Source organism: Nansenia antarctica, assembly GCF_963989245.1.
Source record: "Nansenia antarctica genome assembly, chromosome: 2".
Lineage (NCBI taxonomy): Eukaryota > Metazoa > Chordata > Actinopteri > Argentiniformes > Microstomatidae > Nansenia > Nansenia antarctica.
Window position 1 is genome coordinate 44,607,525 of NC_137675.1, and position 24,630 is coordinate 44,632,154.

The 24,630-nt window shown below is 45.6% G+C and overlaps 1 protein-coding gene across 1 annotated transcript in view; it reads left to right on the forward strand.

Moving 5' to 3' along the window:
* rabep2 (rabaptin, RAB GTPase binding effector protein 2) overlaps positions 1-24,630 on the forward strand; it is a gene marked incomplete at its 5' end in the record, with an annotated part of 45,467 nt that overhangs the window by 11,775 nt on the left and 9,062 nt on the right. The window contains 3 exons of the mRNA XM_080523030.1: positions 2,045-2,123; positions 4,269-4,423; positions 4,856-4,972. Coding sequence (XP_080379156.1) covers positions 2,045-2,123; positions 4,269-4,423; positions 4,856-4,972 — 351 coding nt within the window. The remainder of the gene's footprint in view (positions 1-2,044; positions 2,124-4,268; positions 4,424-4,855; positions 4,973-24,630) is intronic.

Consider the following 24,630-nt stretch of genomic DNA (forward strand, 5'->3'; position numbering starts at 1 on the left):
TCAACCTATCATTGCGCTTTAGAGTAAAACAAACCCGCAACTGTCGCGTCTATCTTTTCATGGAAACTCGACATTGTGCTTTACAAGAGATATTAAGTAAGATATTAAGTAATATTATTACTTGTTAACATTTTGCAATTGATCCGCGGTACACATGCGTTCAGAACCGTGGAGGGCGATCCGAACGGATCCGTTACACCCCTAGTAGAAGCTGAGCTTCAGTCTGTTTGTCCTTGCGAACATGGTCCTGAACCGCCTGTTCGAGGGCAGCCGAGCAAAGTGTTCGTACCCAGGGTGGGATGGGTCTCTGGAGATCTTGGAGGCCTTCCTGAGGCAGCGTGTGTTGTACAGCTCTTCCAGAGAGGGGAGGGGGGCGCCGGTGATCTTCTGGGCCGATCTCACGACTCTCTGTAGCGCATTCCTCTCTGCGGCTGTGCAGCTGGAGAACCAGATGCAGATGCAGTAGGTGAGGATGCTCTCCACTGCGCAGCCGTAGAAGGTCACCAGCATCTCCTGTCCGATGTGGTCTTTCCTGAGGACTCTCACCTCCTGTTGTGCCTTCTTGATGATGGCTGCTGTGTTGATCTTCCAGGGCAGGTCATCCTGTATGTGCACCCCCAGGAATCGGAGGGTTGAGACTCTCTCCACGCTCCCTCCCTCGACGAGCAGGGGCTGGACCTCAGATTTTTTCCTCCTGAAGTCCACGATGATTTCCTGGGTCTTTGACTGGTTCAGCAGCAGGTTGTTAACCTTGCACAGCTTGCTCAGCTGCTCTACCTCATCCCTGTACGCCGCCTCGTCCCCCCCCGAGATGCAGCCCACCACGGTGGTGTCGTCTGCAAACTTTACGATGGAGTTGCTGGGGTGGACGGGGGTGAAGTCGTAGGTGTAGAGGTTGTAGAGGATGGGGCTTAGCACGCAGCCCTGGGGGGACCCAGTGCTGAGTCTGAGGGCTGTGGAGGTGTGGGAGCCCACCCGCACCCTCTGGGGGCGGTCAGACAGGAAGTCCTTGATCCATGCACATATAGAGTGTGATAGTCCCAGGTCTAGTAGTTTGGTCACTAGCCTGTCTGGAAGGATGGTGTTGAAGGCAGAGCTGAAGTCCACAAAGAGCAGTCTCGCGTAGCTGTTTCCCCTCTCCAGGTGGGATAGAGTGGAGTGGAGAGTCGTCGCGATGGCGTCCTCTGTGGACCTGTGGGCTCTGTAGGCGAACTGGTATGGATCCAGGTTGGGCGGGAGGCGTGTGACTATGTGGGCCCGGACTAGTTTCTCGAAGCACTTCATGATGATTGGTGTGAGTGCCACCGGGCGGTAGTCGTTTAGGCAGCTCACCGTGCTTTTCTTCGGGACTGGGATGATAGTTGAGGTTTTAACACTAGAACAGCCATGGGTGGGGTCTTTAACACTAGAACAGTGTTAAAGACCCTTGGTGAACACCCTTAGTTTTTTATATCTTTGCACTCTATATAATTTCAGGACCCTCCTTTCATGACTTTTCCTAGATATGTGCGTTCTGAGTCTTCTTCTATGACGTTACAAGTCTTCTTCTATGACACTAAGGGCCGGTTTCACAGACAAGGCTTAAGCCTAGTCCTGGACTAAATCACACTTTCAATGTAAAATCTCCATTGAAGATGTTTTTTAGTCTAGGATTAGGCTTAAGCCTTGTCTGTGAAACCGGCCCTACAAGTCTTCTTCTATGACACTACAAGTCTTCTTGGGTATGACACTACAAGTCTTCTTCTATGACACTACAAGTCTTCTTCTATGACTCTACGGGCCGGTTTCACAGACAAGGCTTAAGCCTAGTCCTAGACTAAAAAACATCTTCAATGGAGATTTTACATTGAAAGTGTGATTTAGTCCAGGACTAGGCTTAAGCCTTGTCTCTGAAACCGGCCCTACAAGTCTTCTTCTATGACGCTACAAGTCTTCTTCAATGAGTTAACCTAACCCCTCACTTTAGAAAACCTGTGTCCTTTCTACACAACACAACTCTTGGCTTATCAGTTTGATGACTGCACCTCTCCACTCTGACCTGTAGGGGGCGCACAGTGAGGAGAGACTGCGGATTGAGATCGTCAACCTGAAGGAGCAGCTGGAGACACGGACGGAGGAGAGCGGTGTGTTCATCTCTCCCTCTCCCCCCCCCCTCTCTCCCCCTCTCTCTCCCTCTATCCCCCTCTCTCTCCCTCTCTCTCTCCCTCTCCCCCCCTCTCTCCCCCTTTCTCTCCCCCTCTCTCTCTCTCTCTCCCCCTCTCCCTCTATCCCCCTCTCTCTCCCTGTCCCCCTCTCTCTCCCTCTATCCCCCTCTCTCTCCCCCTCTATCCCCCTCTCTCTCCCTCTCCCCCTCTCTCTCCCTCTCCAGTGTTTCCTCTATATGCATTTATTGGTGGCGGGCCGCCACGAATGAATTTCCTCCGCCACAAATTGATTCAGACAGTCCACTTTGATTCAGGCTGCGCAGAAAGGCAGCGAGTTATTATGACCGGAGAACAGAAAAAAAGCAGATTGAAGCTAGATTTAGGCCGCTTCCAGACCAACATTTCGGTACGATTTAGGGCGTAGTTATTTACAATATGTTACAATGTTGCAATTAACCTCGTCGTTTGTGTTCGCACTGCAATCGAGACTGAATCTCTCAACAGGCGCGCGGCGACGCGCTTTCAAAACTGGCTGCGTTCGTAAATTCACTCAGGAAATCCGATCAGCACTCGTGGAATGCCTCTCATCCAATCAAATGACTCGGTTTCTCTATGACTCGGGCCCAGTGTGCGCTCCAGCGCTCTCAGAGCGACTTTACGAACGCAACCTTACACTCATCTAGCTAGTTAGCTTAGCAGTCGTAGCTCAATTTAAAATTGGAGTGAGAAGCAGAGTTGTTGCCTTGTTGAAAACATATTCAGACTCCCCAGCTGTTCTACACGAGTTTATGACATGCAGCTGTATCATGCGGTGGTAGTACTAAACCCTCGTTGTGTATTGTTTGTTTTGCCATGGAAATGAAACATTTATGAGTCTTACAACAACTCATGTGCGTGTAAAAAGCCGGTAAACGGATTTCTCTTTTAGTCCGTCGCCGGTGCCTTTAATCCTGTATCCTAATCGAAAATGCAACATCATCAGCGACGACTGTGGGTTATTGCATGTACTGCTGTTCTCTGGTTCATGTTCTTATACCAGTGCTCACTATAGAGTATTTTAAATGAACATTCGTAATGTATGTCTCTGATGTTCATGGTCAATTAAATCAGCCTATTTTGTGAAACAAATATAATGTTCCCGCTAATGGGTTAACCGAGCATTCTCGCACCTAACGTGCAAGCACCTAGCTTCGAACTATTCATAGCAATATGCGCGGGGCAAAAATAATCTATTGCCTCTAAAATCACCACGAACAGAACGGCGGAGGTACGGGTAAACACGGCTCATGTTGGTGTCCTCAGAGGTAAGAGTTGGTTTTCTTTAACTCAGCTGATAGCATTACCTTGCTGTTGTTGTTTACCGAATGCTCCATCTGACTGTCACACTGTGATTTTACTTGTGTAAACAGTTAATGAGTAACGTTAGCCGGTTTTGTGCGTGTACTCTCACGTGTGTGTGTGTGTAATGCGCGTTCCGCATGTTCCGCTGCAGCTGTAGGATATATTGGTATTTGATCACCTTCTATATAAAATCACCTGCTCGGCTTTAATGACTTAACCGCTATTTAAGAAATTATAATTGTTGCCACCCTATAGTTTTTGGTGAAACTACGTCCTTGTTTTGAGCGCCAGTACGCGGAAAAAAAAAGCGCACGCGCGCGAAAGATAACCGCTCCGCCACTAATGGGAAAAATCCTGGAGGAAACACTGCTCTCTGTTCTTGTCTTTGATGGTTTTGATGTTTTTTTATAATGCTTCCTTCTTTCTCTCTCTCTACCCTGAAACTCCACCAAAAGAAGTTTTAGAGGGTGAGTGATTTTAAGTTATTGTGTGTGTGTGCGTGTACACGTGTGTACACACATTCAGAATATATTGCTAGTTTTGTAACTTCTATCATGACCCAAGTGTTTATTAGTGTTATTAGTGTGTATTAGTGTTTATTCATGTTTATTAGTGTTTATTCATGTTTCTTAGTGTTTCTTGGTGTTTTTTAGTGGTTGTTGTGGTCTGTAGTTATTAGTGGTTGTTGTGGTCTGTAGTTATTAGGGGTTGTTGTGGTCTATAGTTATTAGTGGTTGTTGTGGTCTGTAGTCCAGCTGTCTTAGTGGTTGTTGTGGTCTGTAGTCCAGCTGTCCAGTCTGAAGACGGAGACGGAGCGCGTCCAGGCCCAGAGGGAGAGGCTGCAGGCGGAGCTGCAGGGCTGCCGCACCGAGCTGCAGGGCCTCCGGGTGGCGCTGTCTCACCTGCAGGGAGACACCAAGACGCTCAGCACCAACAAGGTAGAGGAGAGACTGGACTGGGAGGGAGTGGGAGTGGGAGGGAGTGTGAGTGTGTGTGTGCGTGAGTTTGTGTGTGTGTGCGCGAGTGTGTGTGAGTGTGTGTGTGTGTGTGAGTGTGTGTGTGTGTGTGCGTGAGTTTGTGTGTGTGTGCGCGAGTGTGTGTGAGTGTGTGTGTGCGTGTGTGTGCATGAGTATGTATGTGCGTATGCGTGAGTGTGTGTGTGTGTGTGCGTGTGCGTGTGCGTGAGTATGTATGTGTGTGTGCGTGAGTGTGTGTGCACGCGCGAGTGTGTGCGTGTGTGTGCGTGTGCGCACGTGTGTGTGTGTGTGTTTATGTATTGCTGTTACCAGTATGTACCTTCTTATTACCTCCTTCCCTCCCTCTCTCTCTCCCTCCCTCTCTCCCTCCCCCTCCCTCCCCCTCCCTCCCAGGCTGCCTTGCAGCAGCAGTGTCTGGAGCTCCGTAGTCAGGTGATCAGCCTGCGCTCCCAGGTGGACACCAGCCAGACGGTCCAGAGGGACTTTGTCCAGCTGTCGCAGTCCCTACAGGTAAACACTGACCTAGGGTCAGTCTCTACACTGACCTAGGGTCAGTCTCTACACTGACCTAGGGTCAGTCTCTACACTGACCTAGGGTCAGTCTCTACACTGACCTAGGGTCAGTCCCTACAGGAAATATATATATATATATATAATTATAAACATATTCTACACTCAAACATTACATATTATACTGAAATACACATTAAACTTAAATTATAGTGCAATATGAGAATGAATCACTGGGCTCTTTTTTTTTTTTTCTTTTTTTTTTTGATTTTATCCCTTTTTCACCCAATTTGGTATCCAATTGCACCCAACCTAGTATCCAATTATCCCCTGCCTATTGCGTAGGATCCGCCGCACGAACCCGTGGCCGGCAGCCCCAGAGGAGATAGCCAGGCAGACTAGCTGTCTGGCTCCTCGAGCCCAACACTGTTATTCCAGCACCAGACGGGGGCGGTGTTGCGCGACGGATCCTTGTCCGGAAATAGTCCTATACCCCCCCCTTGGGAGCGGCCGCTCAATATGCCGCTCCCTGTGGGCCCCGGCCATATCCGGGTCTGGCGAGACCGGGATTCGATCCCAGTCCCCGGTGGGCAGCTTGCACCAGTGGCTGATGCTTAGACCGCTGCGCCACCGCGGGGCTCGAATCACTGGGCTCTTTAAAGCAGACGAATAAACATGTTTTATGCCTCTTTTAACTAAATAATAAAGTGAACCCTTATTTTGAACATGGTATGAAAAAAATGCCTACATTATCAGAAGTTGTCGAGCTACCTTTTTAGTGCCTCCCGTCATAATTGACAGAGAAGCCAAAGTGCTCCCATACATGGGATTTAAATTACGAGGGAGGCATTTCGAGTTCTTCTCCGCCGAACAACGTAACTAGCTCGCCATGATACACTTGGGCCGCGTTCGTAAATTAGCTTTCAGAGCGCTGGAGCGCACACTGGGTCCGACGTCATAAAGGGACCAAGTAATTTGATTGGACAAGAGGCGTTCCTTGAATGCTGATCAGATTCCAGAGCGAATTTACGAACGCAGCCTTGTTGTTGTGGTTTTCCAGCTTCACGTGTAGTGAGTAAACAACAGATTCTTTTTTTCTGCATTATCAACCTATCATTGCACTTTAGAGTAAAACAAAGCACGCAACTGTCGCGTTTATCTTTTCATGGCAACTCTACATTGTGATTTACAAGAGGTATTAACTAATATTAAGTAATATTATTACCGGTACTTGTTAAAATGTTGCAATTGATCCGCGGTACACATGTACATGTACCATGGAGGGCGATCCGTATGGATCACGGATTAGTCCACCCCTAGTCCCTACACTGACCTAGGATCAGTCCCTACACTGACCTAGGATCAGTCTCTACACTGACCTAGGATCAGTCTCTACACTGACCTAGGGTCAGTCTCTACACTGACCTAGGGTCAGTCTCTACACTGACCTAGGATCAGTCCCTACACTGACCTAGGATCAATCTCTACACTGACCTAGGATCAGTCCCTACACTGACCTAGGATCAGTCTCTACACTGACCTAGGATCAGTCTCTACACTGACCTAGGGTCAGTCTCTACACTGACCTAGGGTCAGTCTCTACACCAGGGGTCGGCAATTAGGTTTGGCCTCGGGCCAATTTTTTTTTGAGCCACTAGATGGCGGGCCCGAACATAATCAAAGGTTAATTTAAGTAATTGATTGTTTAAAAATGTGACACGTTCTAATGCTTTGACTTTTCTTTCGACTGTACACATCGCTAGTCAACTAACACAGCTTGTTTTGTGAACCTGCTAACAATGTAAAGTAGTGTTCTAGTTAACTAGGTAGCTGTCCAATCCATTATGTTGCAGTATTTTGGCTTGACTAGCGAGTTTGTGTTGTGATTCTCAACAACGTTGAAACGTAGTTTCACACTTTTCCATGTTTTTGAATAATAAATGTGTGGACTGACGATGTAGCGTAGCCTAACTTATTCTAATAATTATGTAACATAGTTTCATTCTGATAATTATTCCCCCCTCCTCCCAGACAAGGTCACATTATTAGTATTGGATTGGTTGTTTGCGTGCGGGTGAAGTTAGCCAAACATTTAACCTGCTAGCAAGAGAAACATAATGTCACTCTCCAAAGGTCTAAAGAGGAAAGTTGACGGTGGAAACAGGGCATTTAAAGAGGAATGGACAGCGAACTATACGTTCATCCTACCTGGTTTCATCAATGCAAAGCCGTTGTGAGAGACATTTTCCGTGCTCACAATGTTCCCTTTCTATACATGCGAGTCGTCCTTTTCGTCAATGAATGCGATAAAGACGCACGAGAGGAATCGATGGATGCATAAAAACCTTGAGAACTGCCTGTGGATTAAAGTGACGTCAATATCACCAGATATCAAGCAAATACTGACCGATGGGAGATGCTTTTTGTTTGCGCCGATTTTGTTTTCAATGTTTTTCAGAAAATTAAACAGAATTTGCGTTGTTACTGTTCATATGTGTGTTGCAGTCACATATACGTAAACATTACGTTTGAATGGCTTACTGAGCTCGTGTTATTTTGTTCAAACCACACACGGTATGTCGGCTATTTCAGCACCGTGACGCGTTCACCTGCTTATGATTCACTCTGAGGGGTTCAGCGTCAGTGCGCTTCGGTGCACCTTGCTGCCTGATTGTCTGTCCCTGTGTCATTCACTCTCAACATGGATAAAAGTACAATAAGCATTATTCAGGTGGAGTACGATTCTCTATTCGGACATTATAGGCGCTATATGTGGGACTGTCTGTCCGATATTATTATAAAAAGAAAAAAAAAGAAAAAAAAAGTGGATTCTCAAAATAATCTGCTGGGCCAAATATTATTGATGACGGGCCAGCAATGGCCCACGGGCCGCCTATTGCCGACCCCTGCTCTACACTGACCTAGGGTCAGTCTCTACACCAGACCTGGGCATTGTACGGCCCGCGGGCCAAATACGTCCCGCCGGATGATTCTGACCGCCCGCGAAAGATTACATGATAATTAGAAAATAAATAATAATTAAAAAATATTAAAAAATATTTTTTTTTATATATTATATTTTCTAATTATCTTATGGGTGGACTAAAACCGCATTGCTTTTATTTTGAAGCCCATTTATTCTCACAGTGCACGCAATCGTGCACGTGAAATGCGTGTGATTGACAACCAGAGTCTTCCTTCCGTGTCACCCCTGAACTGTCTACCTTCCGTGTCACCCCTGAAAAATGCGAAAATGGCGGCTCATGCCAAAAAGAGGAAAGTGGATGCCGAACGCAGAACTTTCAAACAAATATGGACTACTAATTTGTATATTAGTATAAAACGCGCGACTTCAAGCTTACGGAGGAGCTGGCAGCAATCCGGCCAATGAAAGGAACCACAACGGGGAGTGATCTGTTCACCGAGGTAAACGCATGCATGGATAAACTGGGACTCGAATGGGACAGACTGGCAGGTGTCACTACGGATGGATGTCCGAATTTGACAGGGAAAAATGTTGGGCTTTTGAAAAGAATGCAAGATAAAGTGAGTGAACTCAACGCAGAGCAGTATTATTCATCAGCAAGCGTTGTGCAAGTCAGTCCTAAAACTTAGCCATGTGGTTGATGTTGTTACTACAACAGTTAATTTCATCAGAGCGCGAGCATTAAATCACAGGCAGTTTGTTTCACTATTGGAGGAGGAAGAGAGCGAACATGGTGATGTCCGGTACCACACAGCTGTCAGATGGCTCAGCCTGGGCAAAGTGCTAAAAAGGTTTTGGGTTCTGAAATCAGAGATAAAGGAGTTTTGTGAGATGAAAGGCAAAACCATCCCAGAGCTGTCTGATAAGGACTGGATGGCAGATTTATCATTTGCTGTTGATGTGACTGCAATGATGAATGAACTGAACACACAACTGCAGGGCAAGGGCCTTTTTGTTCATGAAATGCATAGCCATGTGAAAGCCTTCATGACAAAGTTGAAATTCATTTCAAGGCAACTAGGCAGCAACAATCTCGAACACATGAAAACCCTGAAAGAAGTCAAACCATCAGCTGATCACCGGCACAGGTACTCATCCATGTTAGGAGCACTGCATGATGAATTTTCAAGGCGTTTTCAAGATTTCAAAAAGGTTGAGGATGAAATGCAGCTGGTTTCCTCTCCCATTACCTGCAGTGTTGAAATTCTATTTGAATAAATGATATTTTTGAAAGCTAACCTCACCTTTTAATTGCCAAATAATAACATACACTCTTACCAGCGGTCAAAACAATGCCATTTACATAATACATATGGCAAAAACAATGCCATTTACATAATATACATAATAAAATGTATATTATGCATAATTGAGTTCGGAATTTTGGCCCGGCCCTCCAAAATATTTTCAGTTGCTCATTTGGCCCCCTGGGAAAAATAATTGCCCACCCCTGCTCTACACTGACCTAGGATCAGTCTCTACACTGACCTAGTATCAGTCTCTACACTGACCTTGGATCAGTCTCTACACTGACCTAGGATCAGTCTCTACACTGATCTAGGCAGGGTTGCCACGCTACCTGGAAAACAGGGAAAACATGGACATTTATGAGCCCTGTTCCATACCTGGAAAAGGCATGGAAACTGAGCAAAATTGAAAATTAACATGGAAATCTTGTGTTGTCCTGGAAAAATTTGATAGGCTTTCTAAAACATTTAATAATTTAAGTTTAGGGATGCACGATATGCATTTTTTCCAACCGATACCGATACCGATATTTACCCGCTTCTCGTGGCCGATAACCGATATGATAACCGATATATATATTATTTTAAAAAAAAACTTTTTTTTTTTCCTTTCCTAGCACCAGGGGAGCCCCCCCCCCTCCCAAATTTCGTTGTTTGGTACCTGTACTATAGCAATGACAATAAAGACCATTCAGATATAATTTCACAGTTGATAACCTGTAGTTCATGCACACCTGAAGGTAAGAAACTGCAAACTGTGACACTTTAAAATAATGTGAAAAAATACTTTCTTGTGCAATATGACAACCCTAGTTGACTATCTGTGCAGTATAGTACAGTGGATTGTGTACATAGCCTTTATTGATGTAAACCAGCTCCTTACCTTCTTGTGATTTTATGCATCTATGCTTTTTCTAAAATGTGTTTCTTTTTCCTTTCCTAAACACCAGGGGAGCCTCCCCTCCTAAATTTCGTTGTTTGGTACCTGTACTGTAGCAATGACAAATAAAGTCTATCTATCTAAGAAAGGCTATGTAGTGAGCAAAGATTGATGATTTAATATTCCATAGTGATCTCACCAAATCTAACTTACATCACTATTGTTAACACAACAAAGAGAACACGTCTGAGTCTTCAAATGTTCATTTATTATTTCCTCTAACAAACAGAATCTGTTATAGACAGTGCACAATGCTTTTTTTAGCCAAGATCTGGCCTCCTTTTATGAAAACAAAAAAGGCTCACCTAAGAGTAATTATCTTATTACCTCAGCACAACGTGCACCCGCTCCTTAGTTATCTTCCACTGTCCAAACATGGTTTCAAAAGCCCCGCATGGTCCAGCTTCAGAACGTTATTACGGTGTCACACATGGTCCAGCTTCAGAACGTTATTACGGTGTCACGCATGGTCCAGCTTCAGAACGTTATTACAGTGTCACGCATGGTCCAGCTTCAGAACGTTATTACGGTGTCACGCATGGTCCAGCTTCAGAACGTTATTACGGTGTCACGCAGGGTCCAGCTTCAGAACGTTATTACGGTGTCACGCATGGTCCAGCTTCAGAACGTTATTACGGTGTCACGCATGGTCCAGCTTCAGAACGTTATTACGGTGTCACGCATGGTCCAGCTTCAGAACGTTATTACGGTGTCACGCATGGTCCAGCTTCAGAACGTTATTACGGTGTCACGCATGGTCCAGCTTCAGAACGTTATTACGGTGTCACGCATGGTCCAGCTTCAGAACGTTATTACAGTGTCACGCATGGTCCAGCTTCAGAACGTTATTACGGTGTCACACATGGTCCAGCTTCAGAACGTTATTACGGTGTCACACATGGTCCAGCTTCAGAACGTTATTACGGTGTCACACATGGTCCAGCTTCAGAACGTTATTACGGTGTCACGCATGGTCCAGCTTCAGAACGTTATTACGGTGTCACGCATGGTCCAGCTTCAGAACGTTATTACGGTGTCACGCATGGTCCAGCTTCAGAACGTTATTACGGTGTCACACATGGTCCAGCTTCAGAACGTTATTACGGTGTCACACATGGTCCAGCTTCAGAACGTTATTACGGTGTCACACATGGTCCAGCTTTAGAACGTTATTACGGTGTCACGCATGGTCCAGCTTCAGAACGTTATTACGGTGTCACGCATGGTCCAGCTTCAGAACGTTATTACGGTGTCACGCATGGTCCAGCTTCAGAACGTTATTACGGTGTCACGCAGGGTCCAGCTTCAGAACGTTATTACGGTGTCACGCATGGTCCAGCTTCAGAACGTTATTACGGTGTCACGCATGGTCCAGCTTCAGAACGTTATTACGGTGTCACGCATGGTCCAGCTTCAGAACGTTATTACGGTGTCACGCATGGTCCAGCTTCAGAACGTTATTACGGTGTCACGCATGGTCCAGCTTCAGAACGTTATTACGGTGTCACGCATGGTCCAGCTTCAGAACGTTATTACAGTGTCACGCATGGTCCAGCTTCAGAACGTTATTACGGTGTCACACATGGTCCAGCTTCAGAACGTTATTACGGTGTCACACATGGTCCAGCTTCAGAACGTTATTACGGTGTCACACATGGTCCAGCTTCAGAACGTTATTACGGTGTCACGCATGGTCCAGCTTCAGAACGTTATTACGGTGTCACGCATGGTCCAGCTTCAGAACGTTATTACGGTGTCACGCATGGTCCAGCTTCAGAACGTTATTACGGTGTCACACATGGTCCAGCTTCAGAACGTTATTACGGTGTCACACATGGTCCAGCTTCAGAACGTTATTACGGTGTCACACATGGTCCAGCTTCAGAACGTTATTACGGTGTCACGCATGGTCCAGCTTCAGAACGTTATTACGGTGTCACGCATGGTCCAGCTTCAGAACGTTATTACGGTGTCACGCATGGTCCAGCTTCAGAACGTTATTACGGTGGCACGCAGGGTCCAGCTTCAGAACGTTATTACGGTGTCACGCATGGTCCAGCTTCAGAACGTTATTACGGTGTCACGCATGGTCCAGCTTCAGAACGTTATTACGGTGTCACACATGGTCCAGCTTCAGAACGTTATTACGGTGTCACGCATGGTCCAGCTTCAGAACGTTATTACGGTGTCACGCATGGTCCAGCTTCAGAACGTTATTACGGTGTCACACATGGTCCAGCTTCAGAACGTTATTACGGTGTCACGCATGGTCCAGCTTCAGAACGTTATTACGGTGTCACGCATGGTCCAGCTTCAGAACGTTATTACGGTGTCACACATGGTCCAGCTTCAGAACGTTATTACGGTGTCACACATGGTCCAGCTTCAGAACGTTATTACGGTGTCACACATGGTCCAGCTTCAGAACGTTATTACGGTGTCACGCATGGTCCAGCTTCAGAACGTTATTACGGTGTCACGCATGGTCCAGCTTCAGAACGTTATTACGGTGTCACGCATGGTCCAGCTTCAGAACGTTATTACGGTGTCACACATGGTCCAGCTTCAGAACGTTATTACGGTGTCACACATGGTCCAGCTTCAGAACGTTATTACGGTGTCACACATGGTCCAGCTTCAGAACGTTATTACGGTGTCACGCATGGTCCAGCTTCAGAACGTTATTACGGTGTCACGCATGGTCCAGCTTCAGAACGTTATTACGGTGTCACGCATGGTCCAGCTTCAGAACGTTATTACGGTGTCACGCATGGTCCAGCTTCAGAACGCGATATTACGGTGTCACGCATGGTCCAGCTTCAGAACGTTATTACGGTGTCACGCATGGTCCAGCTTCAGAACGTTATTACGGTGTCACGCATGGTCCAGCTTCAGACCGTTATTACGGTGTCACGCATGGTCCAGCTTCAGAACGCGATATTACGGTGTCACGCATGGTCCAGCTTCAGAACGTTATTACGGTGTCACGCATGGTCCAGCTTCAGAACGTTATTACGGTGTCACGCATGGTCCAGCTTCAGAACGTTATTACGGTGTCACGCATGGTCCAGCTTCAGAACGTTATTACGGTGTCACGCATGGTCCAGCTTCAGAACGTTATTACGGTGTCACACATGGTCCAGCTTCAGAACGTTATTACGGTGTCACACATGGTCCAGCTTCAGAACGTTATTACGGTGTCACACATGGTCCAGCTTCAGAACGTTATTACGGTGTCACGCATGGTCCAGCTTCAGAACGTTATTACGGTGTCACGCATGGTCCAGCTTCAGAACGTTATTACGGTGTCACGCATGGTCCAGCTTCAGAACGTTATTACGGTGTCACACATGGTCCAGCTTCAGAACGTTATTACGGTGTCACACATGGTCCAGCTTCAGAACGTTATTACGGTGTCACACATGGTCCAGCTTCAGAACGTTATTACGGTGTCACGCATGGTCCAGCTTCAGAACGTTATTACGGTGTCACGCATGGTCCAGCTTCAGAACGTTATTACGGTGTCACGCATGGTCCAGCTTCAGAACGTTATTACGGTGTCACGCATGGTCCAGCTTCAGAACGCGATATTACGGTGTCACGCATGGTCCAGCTTCAGAACGTTATTACGGTGTCACGCATGGTCCAGCTTCAGAACGTTATTACGGTGTCACGCATGGTCCAGCTTCAGACCGTTATTACGGTGTCACGCATGGTCCAGCTTCAGAACGCGATATTACGGTGTCACGCATGGTCCAGCTTCAGAACGTTATTACGGTGTCACGCATGGTCCAGCTTCAGAACGTTATTACGGTGTCACGCATGGTCCAGCTTCAGACCGTTATTACGGTGTCACGCAGCACTATCTGCCTCAGAAACTGTGAATAATGTCAGACACACCGGGGAAGGCATGTTTCGCTCTCGTCTCGTCTATACACTGCGTGCCTGTACGCAGGCGCAGCAGCATGAGCGCGGAGACCGGAAGCAGAAATATTTCCGGCTTCATATTATCGGCAAAATATCGGCTAAAATTGTATAAAACCGATAAATACCGATAAACATTAATTTCCCATTATCGGGCCGATAAATATCGGTGCCGATAATATCGTGCATCCCTATTTAAGTTTATTCTCAAATTTAAGTAGTTGGCTTGGAACTGTCTGTGGCTGTTCTAAATGTGGCTTTATCAATGTTGGTTGGCAAGCACATGGTTCATTGTTGCAAACAAGCATTGATGTGCTTGCTAGCTAGCTAGCGCTTGCAATGTGTTGCTAACGGTAACGGCCAAAAGCGCTAATACTTCCTGATATCCGCGAGTGGGGGGCGCAAGTTAAAACGGTCATATCTCAGCGAAGGAACGTTGGATTTACTCAGGAAGTGGTAGAAGTTTGACTGGCGGTCAATGCAAATGTGTGATCTTTGCTACTTTAATAGATGATGCATTTGCCAAGTGATCAGTATTTAGCCTGTATGGTATATATAGTATATGTGTGTGTGTATATATATATCAATATATATATCAGTGTTTCCTCCAGGATTTTTTACATTAGTGGCGGAGCGCTCATTTTTCGCGTGCGCTCAAAACAAAGACGTCAGCTCAAAACAAAAATTAGAGGGTGGCAACAATTATAATTTCTTAAATAGCAGTTAAGTCATTAAAGCCGAGCAGGTGATTTTATATAGAAGGTGATCAAATACCAATATATCCTACAGCTGCCGCGGAACATGCGGAACGCGCATTATGAATGAATGAATGAATGGTCTTTATTGTCATTGCTATAGTACAGGTACCAAACAACGAAATTTAGGAGGGGTGGCTCCCCTGGTGCTAGGAAAGAAGAAAAAAAACTAAAAAAGACAAGAAGGGAAGGAGCTGGTTTACATAAATAAAGGCTATGTACACTATCCACTATACTATACTGTACAGATAGACGACTAGGGTTGTCATATTGCACATAGTGTTATTGCACATTCATTTAAAGTGTCGCAGTTTGCAGGCTTGAAATGTACATATTTGTGCCTCAGCACTACACCAGATTTTTTTCAGTCCAGCAGCTGCCATCAATCCGTCCAGACTGTCCAGGGCCCAGAACCTAGGTCTTTACTGTGTTCAGGGCCTGGATGGCCCTGGGGTAGAAGCTGTGCTTCAGTCTGTTTGTCCTTGCGGCCATGGTCCTGTACCGCCTTTTCGAGGGCAGCCGGGCAAAGTGTACGTACCCAGGGTGGGTTGGGTCTCTGGAGATCTTGGAGGCCTTCCTGAGACAGCGTGTGTTGTACAGCTCTTCCAGAGAGGGGAGGGGGGCGCCGGTGATCTTCTGGGCTGTTCTCACGATTCTCTGTAGCGCATTTCTCTCCGCGGTTGTGCAGCTGGAGAACCAGTTGCAGATGCCGTAGGTGAGGATGCTCTCCACTCCGCCGCGGTAGAAGGCCACCAGTATCTCCTGCTTGTTGTGTTCCTTCCTGAGGACTCTCAGGAAGTAGAGCCGCTGTTGTGCCTTCTTGATGGTGGCTACTGTGTTGTTCTTCCAGGACAGGTCATCCTGTATGTGCACCCCCAGGAATCGGAGGGCTGAGACTCTCTCCACGCTCTCTCCGTCGATGAGCAGGGGCTGGACCTCAGACTTTTTCCTCCTGAAGTCCACGATGATTTCCTGGGTCTTTGACTTGTTCAGCAGCAGGTTGTTAACCTTGCACAGCTTGCTCAGTTGCTCTACCTCATCCCTGTACGCCGCCTCGTCCCCCCCCGAGATGCAGCCCACCACGGTGGTGTCGTCTGCAAACTTTACGATGGAGTTGCTGGGGTGGACGGGGGTGAAGTCGTAGGTGTAGAGGTTGTAGACATGTAGAGGATGGGGCTTAGCACGCAGCCCTGGGGGGACCCAGTGCTGAGTCTGAGGGCTGTGGAGGTGTGGGAGCCCACCCGCACCCTCTGGGGGCGGTCGGTCAGGAAGTCCTTGATCCATGCACATATAGAGTGTGATAGTCCCAGGTCTAGTAGTTTGGTCACTAGCCTGTCTGGAAGGATGGTGTTGAAGGCAGAGCTGAAGTCCACAAAGAGCAGTCTCGCGTAGCTGTTTCCCCTCTCCAGGTGGGATAGAGTGGCGTGGAGAGTCGTCGCGATGGCGTCCTCTGTGGACCTGTGGGCTCTGTAGGCGAACTGGTATGGATCCAGGTTGGGCGGGAGGCGTGTGAGTATGTGGGCCCGGACTAGTTTCTCGAAGCACTTCATGATGATTGGTGTGAGTGCCACCGGGCGGTAGTCGTTTAGACAGCTCACCGTGCTTTTCTTCGGGACTGGGATGATAGTTGAGGTTTTCAGGCAGGGTGGGATGGTGGCCTGGGACAGGGACTGGTTGAAGATGTTGGTGAAAACCCCGGCCAGTTGGTCGGTGCAGTCCCTCAGCACCCGTCCCAGGACGCCATCCGGCCCCGAGGCTTTCCTGGGGTCCACCGCCTTCAGCACGCGTCTCACTTCATGCTCTGTGAGGGTGAGGCTGCTGAGAGCTGGAGAGAGTGGTGTTTGTGTTGTGGTTACCTCCGTTCGCCCCTCGTCGAACCGGGCGTAGAAGGAGTTCAGCTTTTCCGCCAGCAGGGGGTCGTCCTCTGCGGCTGTGAGCCTGTTGGCTCTGAAGTTTGTCATGTGCTGAACCCCCTGCCACATCCGCCTGGAGTCGTTGCTCAGGAAGCATTCCTCAATCTTCTCTCTGTGGTCTGCCTTGGCCTCTCGGATGCCGCGCTTTAGGTTAGCCCTGGTGGTGCTGTACAGCAGTGTGCCCTTCCCTGCGAAGAAGGCGTTGTCCCTCTCATTGATCAGTTTTTGGACCTTCCCAGTCATCCATGGCTTCGTGTTGGGGTAGACCCGGACCCGTTTGTCCACGGTGACTGAGTTGGTGCAGTTCACTATGTGGTTCAGAACCGACGACGTGAACTGTTCCAGGTCCTCATGCTCATATTCCTGCCATGAGGTGTCATTTAGGCAGATCTGCACTGGAGCGGACCCTTCTGGCCAGGTTCTGACAGTCTTAGTGGTGATGTGGCTGATAGAACTTGGGTAGTACTGCCTTCAGGTCGGCATGATTAAAATCTCCGGCTATAATGTGGACTGCCTGTGGGTACGCGCTCTGTTGACCACTGATGACGTCATATAGCCGCGTCAATGCTAAGCTACCATCTGCATTTGGTGCAATGTAAACGCTTGTAATATACACTGCATTGAATTCCCTCGGGAGGTAAGTGGGTCGGCATTTAACAGTCAAGTATTCCAGGTTTGGGGAACAGTGGCTACTTACAGTTTTCGTGTTTAAGCACCAGCTATCCTTCGTAGATATAATGAGCCCACCTCCGCGGGTCTTTCCGCTAAGCAAAGTCCGATCTGCCCGGTGAAGGGTCCGTCCTTCCAGGCTAATCGCGGAGTCCAGGATAGTGTCATTTAGCCAGGTTTCAGTGAGAATAATCACACAGATATCTCCCACGATGTTATTTTTGGCGACCTGTAGTCTCAATTCGTCCATCTTATTAGCCAGGGACCTGACGTTGGATAGAAAAATACTCTGCAAAGCTGGCTTATCCGGGCTACATCTCAGCCTGGCTAGCAGGCCTCCCCTTCCTCCTCGGCGTTGTTTACGGTCTCGCCTCCGCCGCTTGCGCCTGAGGGCTGGGATCGCGTAATATTTTTCACCCGGCGACGTCGAATGGGATCCTATGTTGTTTCAAGAACTCCGACGTTACAGTCCCCTCGTTTTTCGCACCAACTTCTAGTAAGTCTAGTCTGCTGTAGGTACTATTTACACAACCGTTCCCTATAAGTACTAAAATAAAAATGTACATACAAATGTACTTAAAAACACTAAAGAACACCAGTGTTGAAGCCACTCGAGCCGCAGCGTCTGTGCGCGCCGCCATCTTGATTTCTAGCACACACAAATTACACACACAAAGATCAATACGAAGTAGGCCTACATGAGAGTACATGCACTAAACCGGCTAACGTTACTCATTAACTGTTTACACAAGTAAAATCACAGTGTGACAGTCAGATGGAGCATTCGGTAAACAACAACAGCAAGGTAATGCTATCAGTTGAGTTAAAGAAAACCAACTCTTACCTTTGAGGACACCAACATGAGCCCTGCTTACCCGTACCTCCGCCGTTCTGTTCGTGGTGATTTTAGAGGCAATAGATTATTTTTGCCCCGCGCATATTGCTATGAATAGTTCGAAGCTAGGTGCTTGCACGTTAGGTGCGAGAATGCTCGGTTAACCCATTAGCGGGAACATTATTTGTTTCACAAAATAGGCTGATTTAATTGACCATGAACATCAGAGACATATGTAGCCAGTGGAATATGCTACTTCATAAATATAATTCAGATAGGCTAGGAAAAATCACAGAAGAACAAAGGTCGTCTCAGGGAGCCCAGTGTGTGTGAGTGCCAAAGTTATGAGGAGACGAGGTAAAGTTCATATGAATGTTTATATAAGAGAAATTAGGAAATAAGAAATAAACAAACCAAATATAGATCAAATATAAATCAAATGGATCAAATATAGATCAAATATAAATCAAATAGATCAAATATAGATCAAATATAGGCCTTTACAGTTATACAATTTAGTCACACAAATACAATGTACAATGTTCAATGTAGTCACAATTCATAATTGTGGGGGTAGTGGTGGTCTAGTGGATAGTGAGTTGGACTTGGGATCGGAAGGTTGTGAGTTCAAATCCCGCCTGAAGCCACACCACTACTAGTGTGCCCTTGGGTAAGGCACTTAGCCCTCAGTTACTCCAGGGGGAATGTCCCTGTAATTCGTAATTGTAAGTCGCTTTGGATAAAAGCGTCTGCTAAATGGCAAAATTAAAAATTAAAATTATAATTCACACAGTTACACAATTTAGTCCGTTCGTTATTCACGATTCAGATTCACACTTCCATAATCCATGTTCAAGTGGGAAGGTTAGTTTCCGTCCTACCACACAAAAGTTCCTTTACGGAAGTTCCATTATTAGTTCCATTCCATTCGGTTCAGGGTTAGCTCGCCATCCAATAAATCCAACAAATCCAATAAGTCAAACACCGCCGTAGTCACCACGCCAAACACACCAGCCAGCTCACAGGTAGAGAGGGAGTGACAACTCGCGACCCGGATGTTATAGGCGTGCTGTGGAATTAGGTAACCAGTTGCTGCTGGGTATTGTAGTTTTAACCATGGGTTACACATACATTACGAATGTTCATTTAAAATACTCCATACTGAGCACTGGTATAAGAACATGAACCAGAGAACAGCAGTAAATGCAATAACCCACAGTCGTCGCTGATGATGTTGCATTTTCGATTAGGATACGTTTACGGGATTAAAGGGACCGGCGACGGGCGAAGAGAGAAATCCAAATGTCCCGCTAAATTCGGACCAATCACAAAACTGTTTTGAAAGCGCGTCGCCTCGCGCCGCGCGCCTGTTGAGAGCGATTCAGTCTCGATTGCAGTGCTGGATATCACCCGCAGGGCCAGATGGACAGAAGTTGTCGAATCAATCGACTTCACCCATTCTAGTCGCAAGGCGTGGCAGACCATCAACCAGCTCACAGGCAGAAATACAACACCCCACAGCTGCCCAGTCACAGCAAATGCCATCGCATCCCAGCTCCTGAAGAACGGCCGCTTCCCGGATGCTGACAAAGACTTTGCACGACTGACATCGCGTGAGGTGTCCTGCATCTCGGGAGCGGCCAGTGTCGATTCCAACCTCTCGGGAGAATTCACAGCAGAGGAACTCAGTGAAGCCATGAGCAAGCTCAAGCCAGGCAAATCCCCTGGCCGTGACAACATCCACCCGGAGTTCGTCATCCACCAGAGCACAACAACATCTGGCTGGCTCTGTGCTTTCTATACATCATGCTACCGGAGATTAAAGCTCCCAAAGACTTGGTGCCGTGCCTCTGTCATAGCTCTGCCAAAGCCAAATAAACCTGCAGAAGACCCCAAGTCGTACAGACCAATCTCGCTGCTCTGTGTCCCATTTAAGATCTTGGAGAGGATGATCCATAGCCGCATCGAGCCAGTGGTGGACTCACAGCTCCCACGGGAACAAGCTGGTTTCCGTCGTGGAAGATCAACAGCAGACCAGGTAACACTACTCTGTCAGGACATTGAGGACAGCTTCCAGGACAATGAGAAAGCTGGGGTAGTGTACCTGGATCTGACTGCTGCATACGACACCGTGTGGCACCGGGGACTCCACCTGAAGCTGCTGAGGACAATACCGGACCGCCACATGGTGAAGTTCATCATGGAGACACTTTCCAACCGCAGCTTCATCTTACAGACCAGCAGTGGCCAGTGCAGTAGGCTCAGAAGACTGAGGAACGGGGTACCGCAGGGGTCTGTTCTCTCGCCGATGCTGTTCAACGTTTACATCCACGACCTACCTGATACAGCATCTAGAAAGTATGGCTACGCAGACGATCTTGCCATCATGCTGAGCCGACCAACGTGGAAGGCGATGGAAGAGGGTCTTAACGTAGACATAGGCACACTGGTAGCATACTTTCGAAGGTGGCGTCTACAACTCAGTGTCGGAAAGACAGTCGCAGCGGCATACCACCTTCCCAGCTAGCAATTTTTGGTTCTAAAAATGTTCAAAGAATGTTACCTAGAACGTTCTCATAATGTTTTCAGCGGGAAGTTTTCTTTAAGTTCTCAGAATGTTCTAGGATAACATTCTCTAAAAACATTTTTAAAATGTTGTGTGATAACCTTCTTAAAATGTTAAGTGACAACATTGCTAGAACATTATGCCCTAATGTTCTTGAAAACGTTTTCAGTGGGAAGTTCCCAGAATGTTCTAGGATAACGTTCTCTAAAAACATTTTTTAAATGTTGTGAACCTTCTTAAAATGTTAAGTGACAACATTGCTAGAACATTATGCCCTAATGTTCTTGAAAACGTTTTCAGTGGGAAGTTCCCAGAATGTTCTAGGATAACATTCTCTAAAAACATTTTTAAAATGTTGTGTGATAACCTTCTTAAAATGTTAAGTGGCAACATTGCTAGAACATTATGCCCTAATGTTCTTGAAAACGTTTTCAGTGGGAAGTTCCCAGAATGTTCTAGGATAACGTTCTCTAAAAACATTTTTAAAATGTTGTGTGATGACCTTCTTAAAATGTTAAGTGACAACATTGCTAGAACATTATGCCCTAATGTTCTTGAAAACGTTTTCAGTGGGAAGTTCCCAGAATGTTTTAAGATAATGTTCAGTAATAACCTTCTTAAAATGTGAGTTGACGATATTGCTAGAACATTACAACTTATGTTCTCAAAACATTTTCAGCTTAAGTTTTTTGTTTGTTCCCAGAATGTTTTAGGATAACGTGTGTTACGTTTTAGAATAATGTTCTAAATGTAGAGTGGTGTTGGACCCATGTGCGGTGCGGTGCGACTCAGAGGAATTGAGGTCGAGACATGAATAAAATAAAGTTCTCTTTACTGAGATGAATACACTGAATATCCATAGCAAAGGACCGTGATACAGAACCACAGAAAAATAAAGGAGAGAAAGCAAGGCTCTGCGTAGCGAGTCGATAACTAATAACAAAAACAAAACACTTGCGAGTAGCGAAAACAAAAGATGAGCAAACAAGGCTCCGTTTACTAAAAGCAAACTTCACTTAAACACAAACAAATCAAAACACACATATAGTCAATAATACCTGGAAGTAGCGACAGGTAAGGTAAAGTCCTCCAGGACCGAAAGGACAGGACAGGCACAATATTCTTAAGGGAAAGACGAGGGTTCACAAGACGCTAACAAGTACGAACAACTGACAAGGGAACAGGGAAATGGGACACACCTAAATACACATACAAACACTCACAGGTGACAATAATCACGTAATTAGTCCAGGGCTGGAGTGATGCTGCTCTTCAACCAGCAGAGGCATCGGGGAGGCATCCTCGCTGACCCCCCTCGTAACAAACGTGCTCTAAAAACCATTCTAAAAACGTTTGCTTATAACCTTCTTAAAATGTTTACTGAAAACCCTGTTAAAACATTATGCCCAAACATTCTTAAAATGTTTTTAGCTAAACGTATTAACACATGTAAAAGTTTGATAACATCAATATTCAAGTCTTTCAACATAATGTATCATTATTTACTAACATTAACAACAGAGGTGAGACAGGGAGAGGCAGCCACAGCTTCATTTGAGAACATATAAAAACATTTAAAAAAGCAAAACATCATATACTGTACATACTGAAAACATGGAAGTCAGAACCTATCATCACTGCAACAGTACATATCTCTGACAGTACATATCCTCATGACAGACAGGCATTCCCAAAGTGTTGATTGCTTGATTTAGTCCTCGAACAGTGTGGGGCTTCTGCTCCCCTCAAGTGCTGCTGCTGCACCTGGACACATTCTTAAACATCATCCCTGGACACATCCTTACTCTGAACTCTGTCCTCAGTCACAGATGGTCCACCTGTATCACTGTCCTCAGTCATGGATGGTCCACCTGTATTATCCACCTGCATTATAACAAAAATAGTATTTAAAATCAGAATAGTTTCTGATTCATCAGAAGTCTTTTTGGTAGCCCTTTAAATTACAGGCCGTTAATTATGCAGTAATTACTGGAAATAACCAAGTAATATCCATGTAAAATAGACATGTAGAATGCTAGTAATTGTGCTAGCTAGATTGCTATAGCTTGCTAGCTAGCTAGCTAGCTCCCAAACCTGTCCCAAACTTTTGGGCTGGTAGATTTGCTTCACTCACCAGCCAAAAAACCAACAACAATGACGTTAATCTATTGAGTGGCTGGTAAAATCTGAACGTTCACCAATTTGTCGATTTGGACGGTGGATAAAAGTTAATTTTGCGCCCAGCTTCCTAGAAATTTCTGACAACACACACGCTCCACGTTATTCGCATTAACGGTTAGTTTGTGGTCAAGAAAGTAAATGTATCCATACAAAGTAACGTTAATCAATTAAAAACAGTTATTGTAACCTTACCGTTTAATCCACAGTGTCCCGTTCCCTTGTGCTGTCTTCAACTAAAACCGTCTACCTGTGCCCGACCACTGAACATCTCAGTCAGGCGTGAAATCTAATCAGATTCGTTTGATTGGTCTGAAATCTAATCAGATTCGTTTGATTGGTCTGCCACGTCCTCAGCCTCCTCGGTTATTGGTGCAAGTCTGAAACTTGAATTTTTAATAACATCCCAAAAACATTTTAAGAATGTTTGGGCATAATGTTTTAACAGGGTTTTCAGTAAAAATGTTAAGAAGGTTATAAGCAAACGTTTTTGGAATGGTTTTTAGAGCACGTTATCCTAGAACATTCTGGGAACTAAAAGAAAACTTCCCGCTGAAAACGTTTTCAAGAACATTAGGGCATAATGTTCTAGCAATGTTGTCACTTAACATTTTAAGAAGGTTATCACACAACATTTAAAAAATGTTTTTAGAGAACGTTATCCTAGAACATTCTGGGAACTTAAAGAAAACTTCCCGCTGAAAACATTACGAGAACATTCTAGGTAACATTCTTTGAACATTTTTAGAACAAAAAATTGCTAGCTGGGAATGTTCTTCCTTTGTTATCGTGTAACATTGTGGGAACATTTTATAAAAGAACATTCTATAATCTGTTACCTAAACAATGTCCCCAAAACATCCTTGGAATGTTGCAGGTAAAACGTTCTTCCTTTGTTTACATATCACATTACAGGAACATTCTAGAAAAAACGTTTTGTGATCTGAGGCATCAATAACATCCTGAAAACATTATCGAATGTTGCTTTGAAAATGTCCTTCCTTTGTTATCGTGTAACATTGTGGGAACATTTTATAAAAGAACATTCTATAATCTGTTACCTAAACAATGTCCCCAAAACATCCTCAGAATGTTGCACCTAAAACGTTCTTACTTTGTTAACATTTAACGTTATAGGAACATTATTTGAAATGGTAAACATCCTTAAAATGCTCTTTGAACATTAGATGAAAACGTTTTCTTTAAAACATTAGCAGAACTTGTAGGGAATGTTAGCCAATGTTGTGGGAACATTCCCTCCTAGCTGGGAATCTGTTACCTAAACAATGTCCCCAAAACATCCTTGGAATGTTGCAGGTAAAACGTTCTTCCTTTGTTTACATATCACATTACAGGAACATTCTAGAAAAAACGTTTTGTGATCTGAGGCATCAATAACATCCTGAAAACATTATTCAAATGTTGCTTTGAAAATGTCCTTCCTTTGTTATCGTGTAACATTGTGGGAACATTTTATAAAAGAACATTCTATAATCTGTTACCTAAACAATGTCCCCAAAACATCCTCAGAATGTTGCACCTAAAACGTTCTTACTTTGTTAACATTTAACGTTATAGGAACATTATTTGAAATGGTAAACATCCTTAAAATGCTCTTTGAACATTAGATGAAAACGTTTTCTTT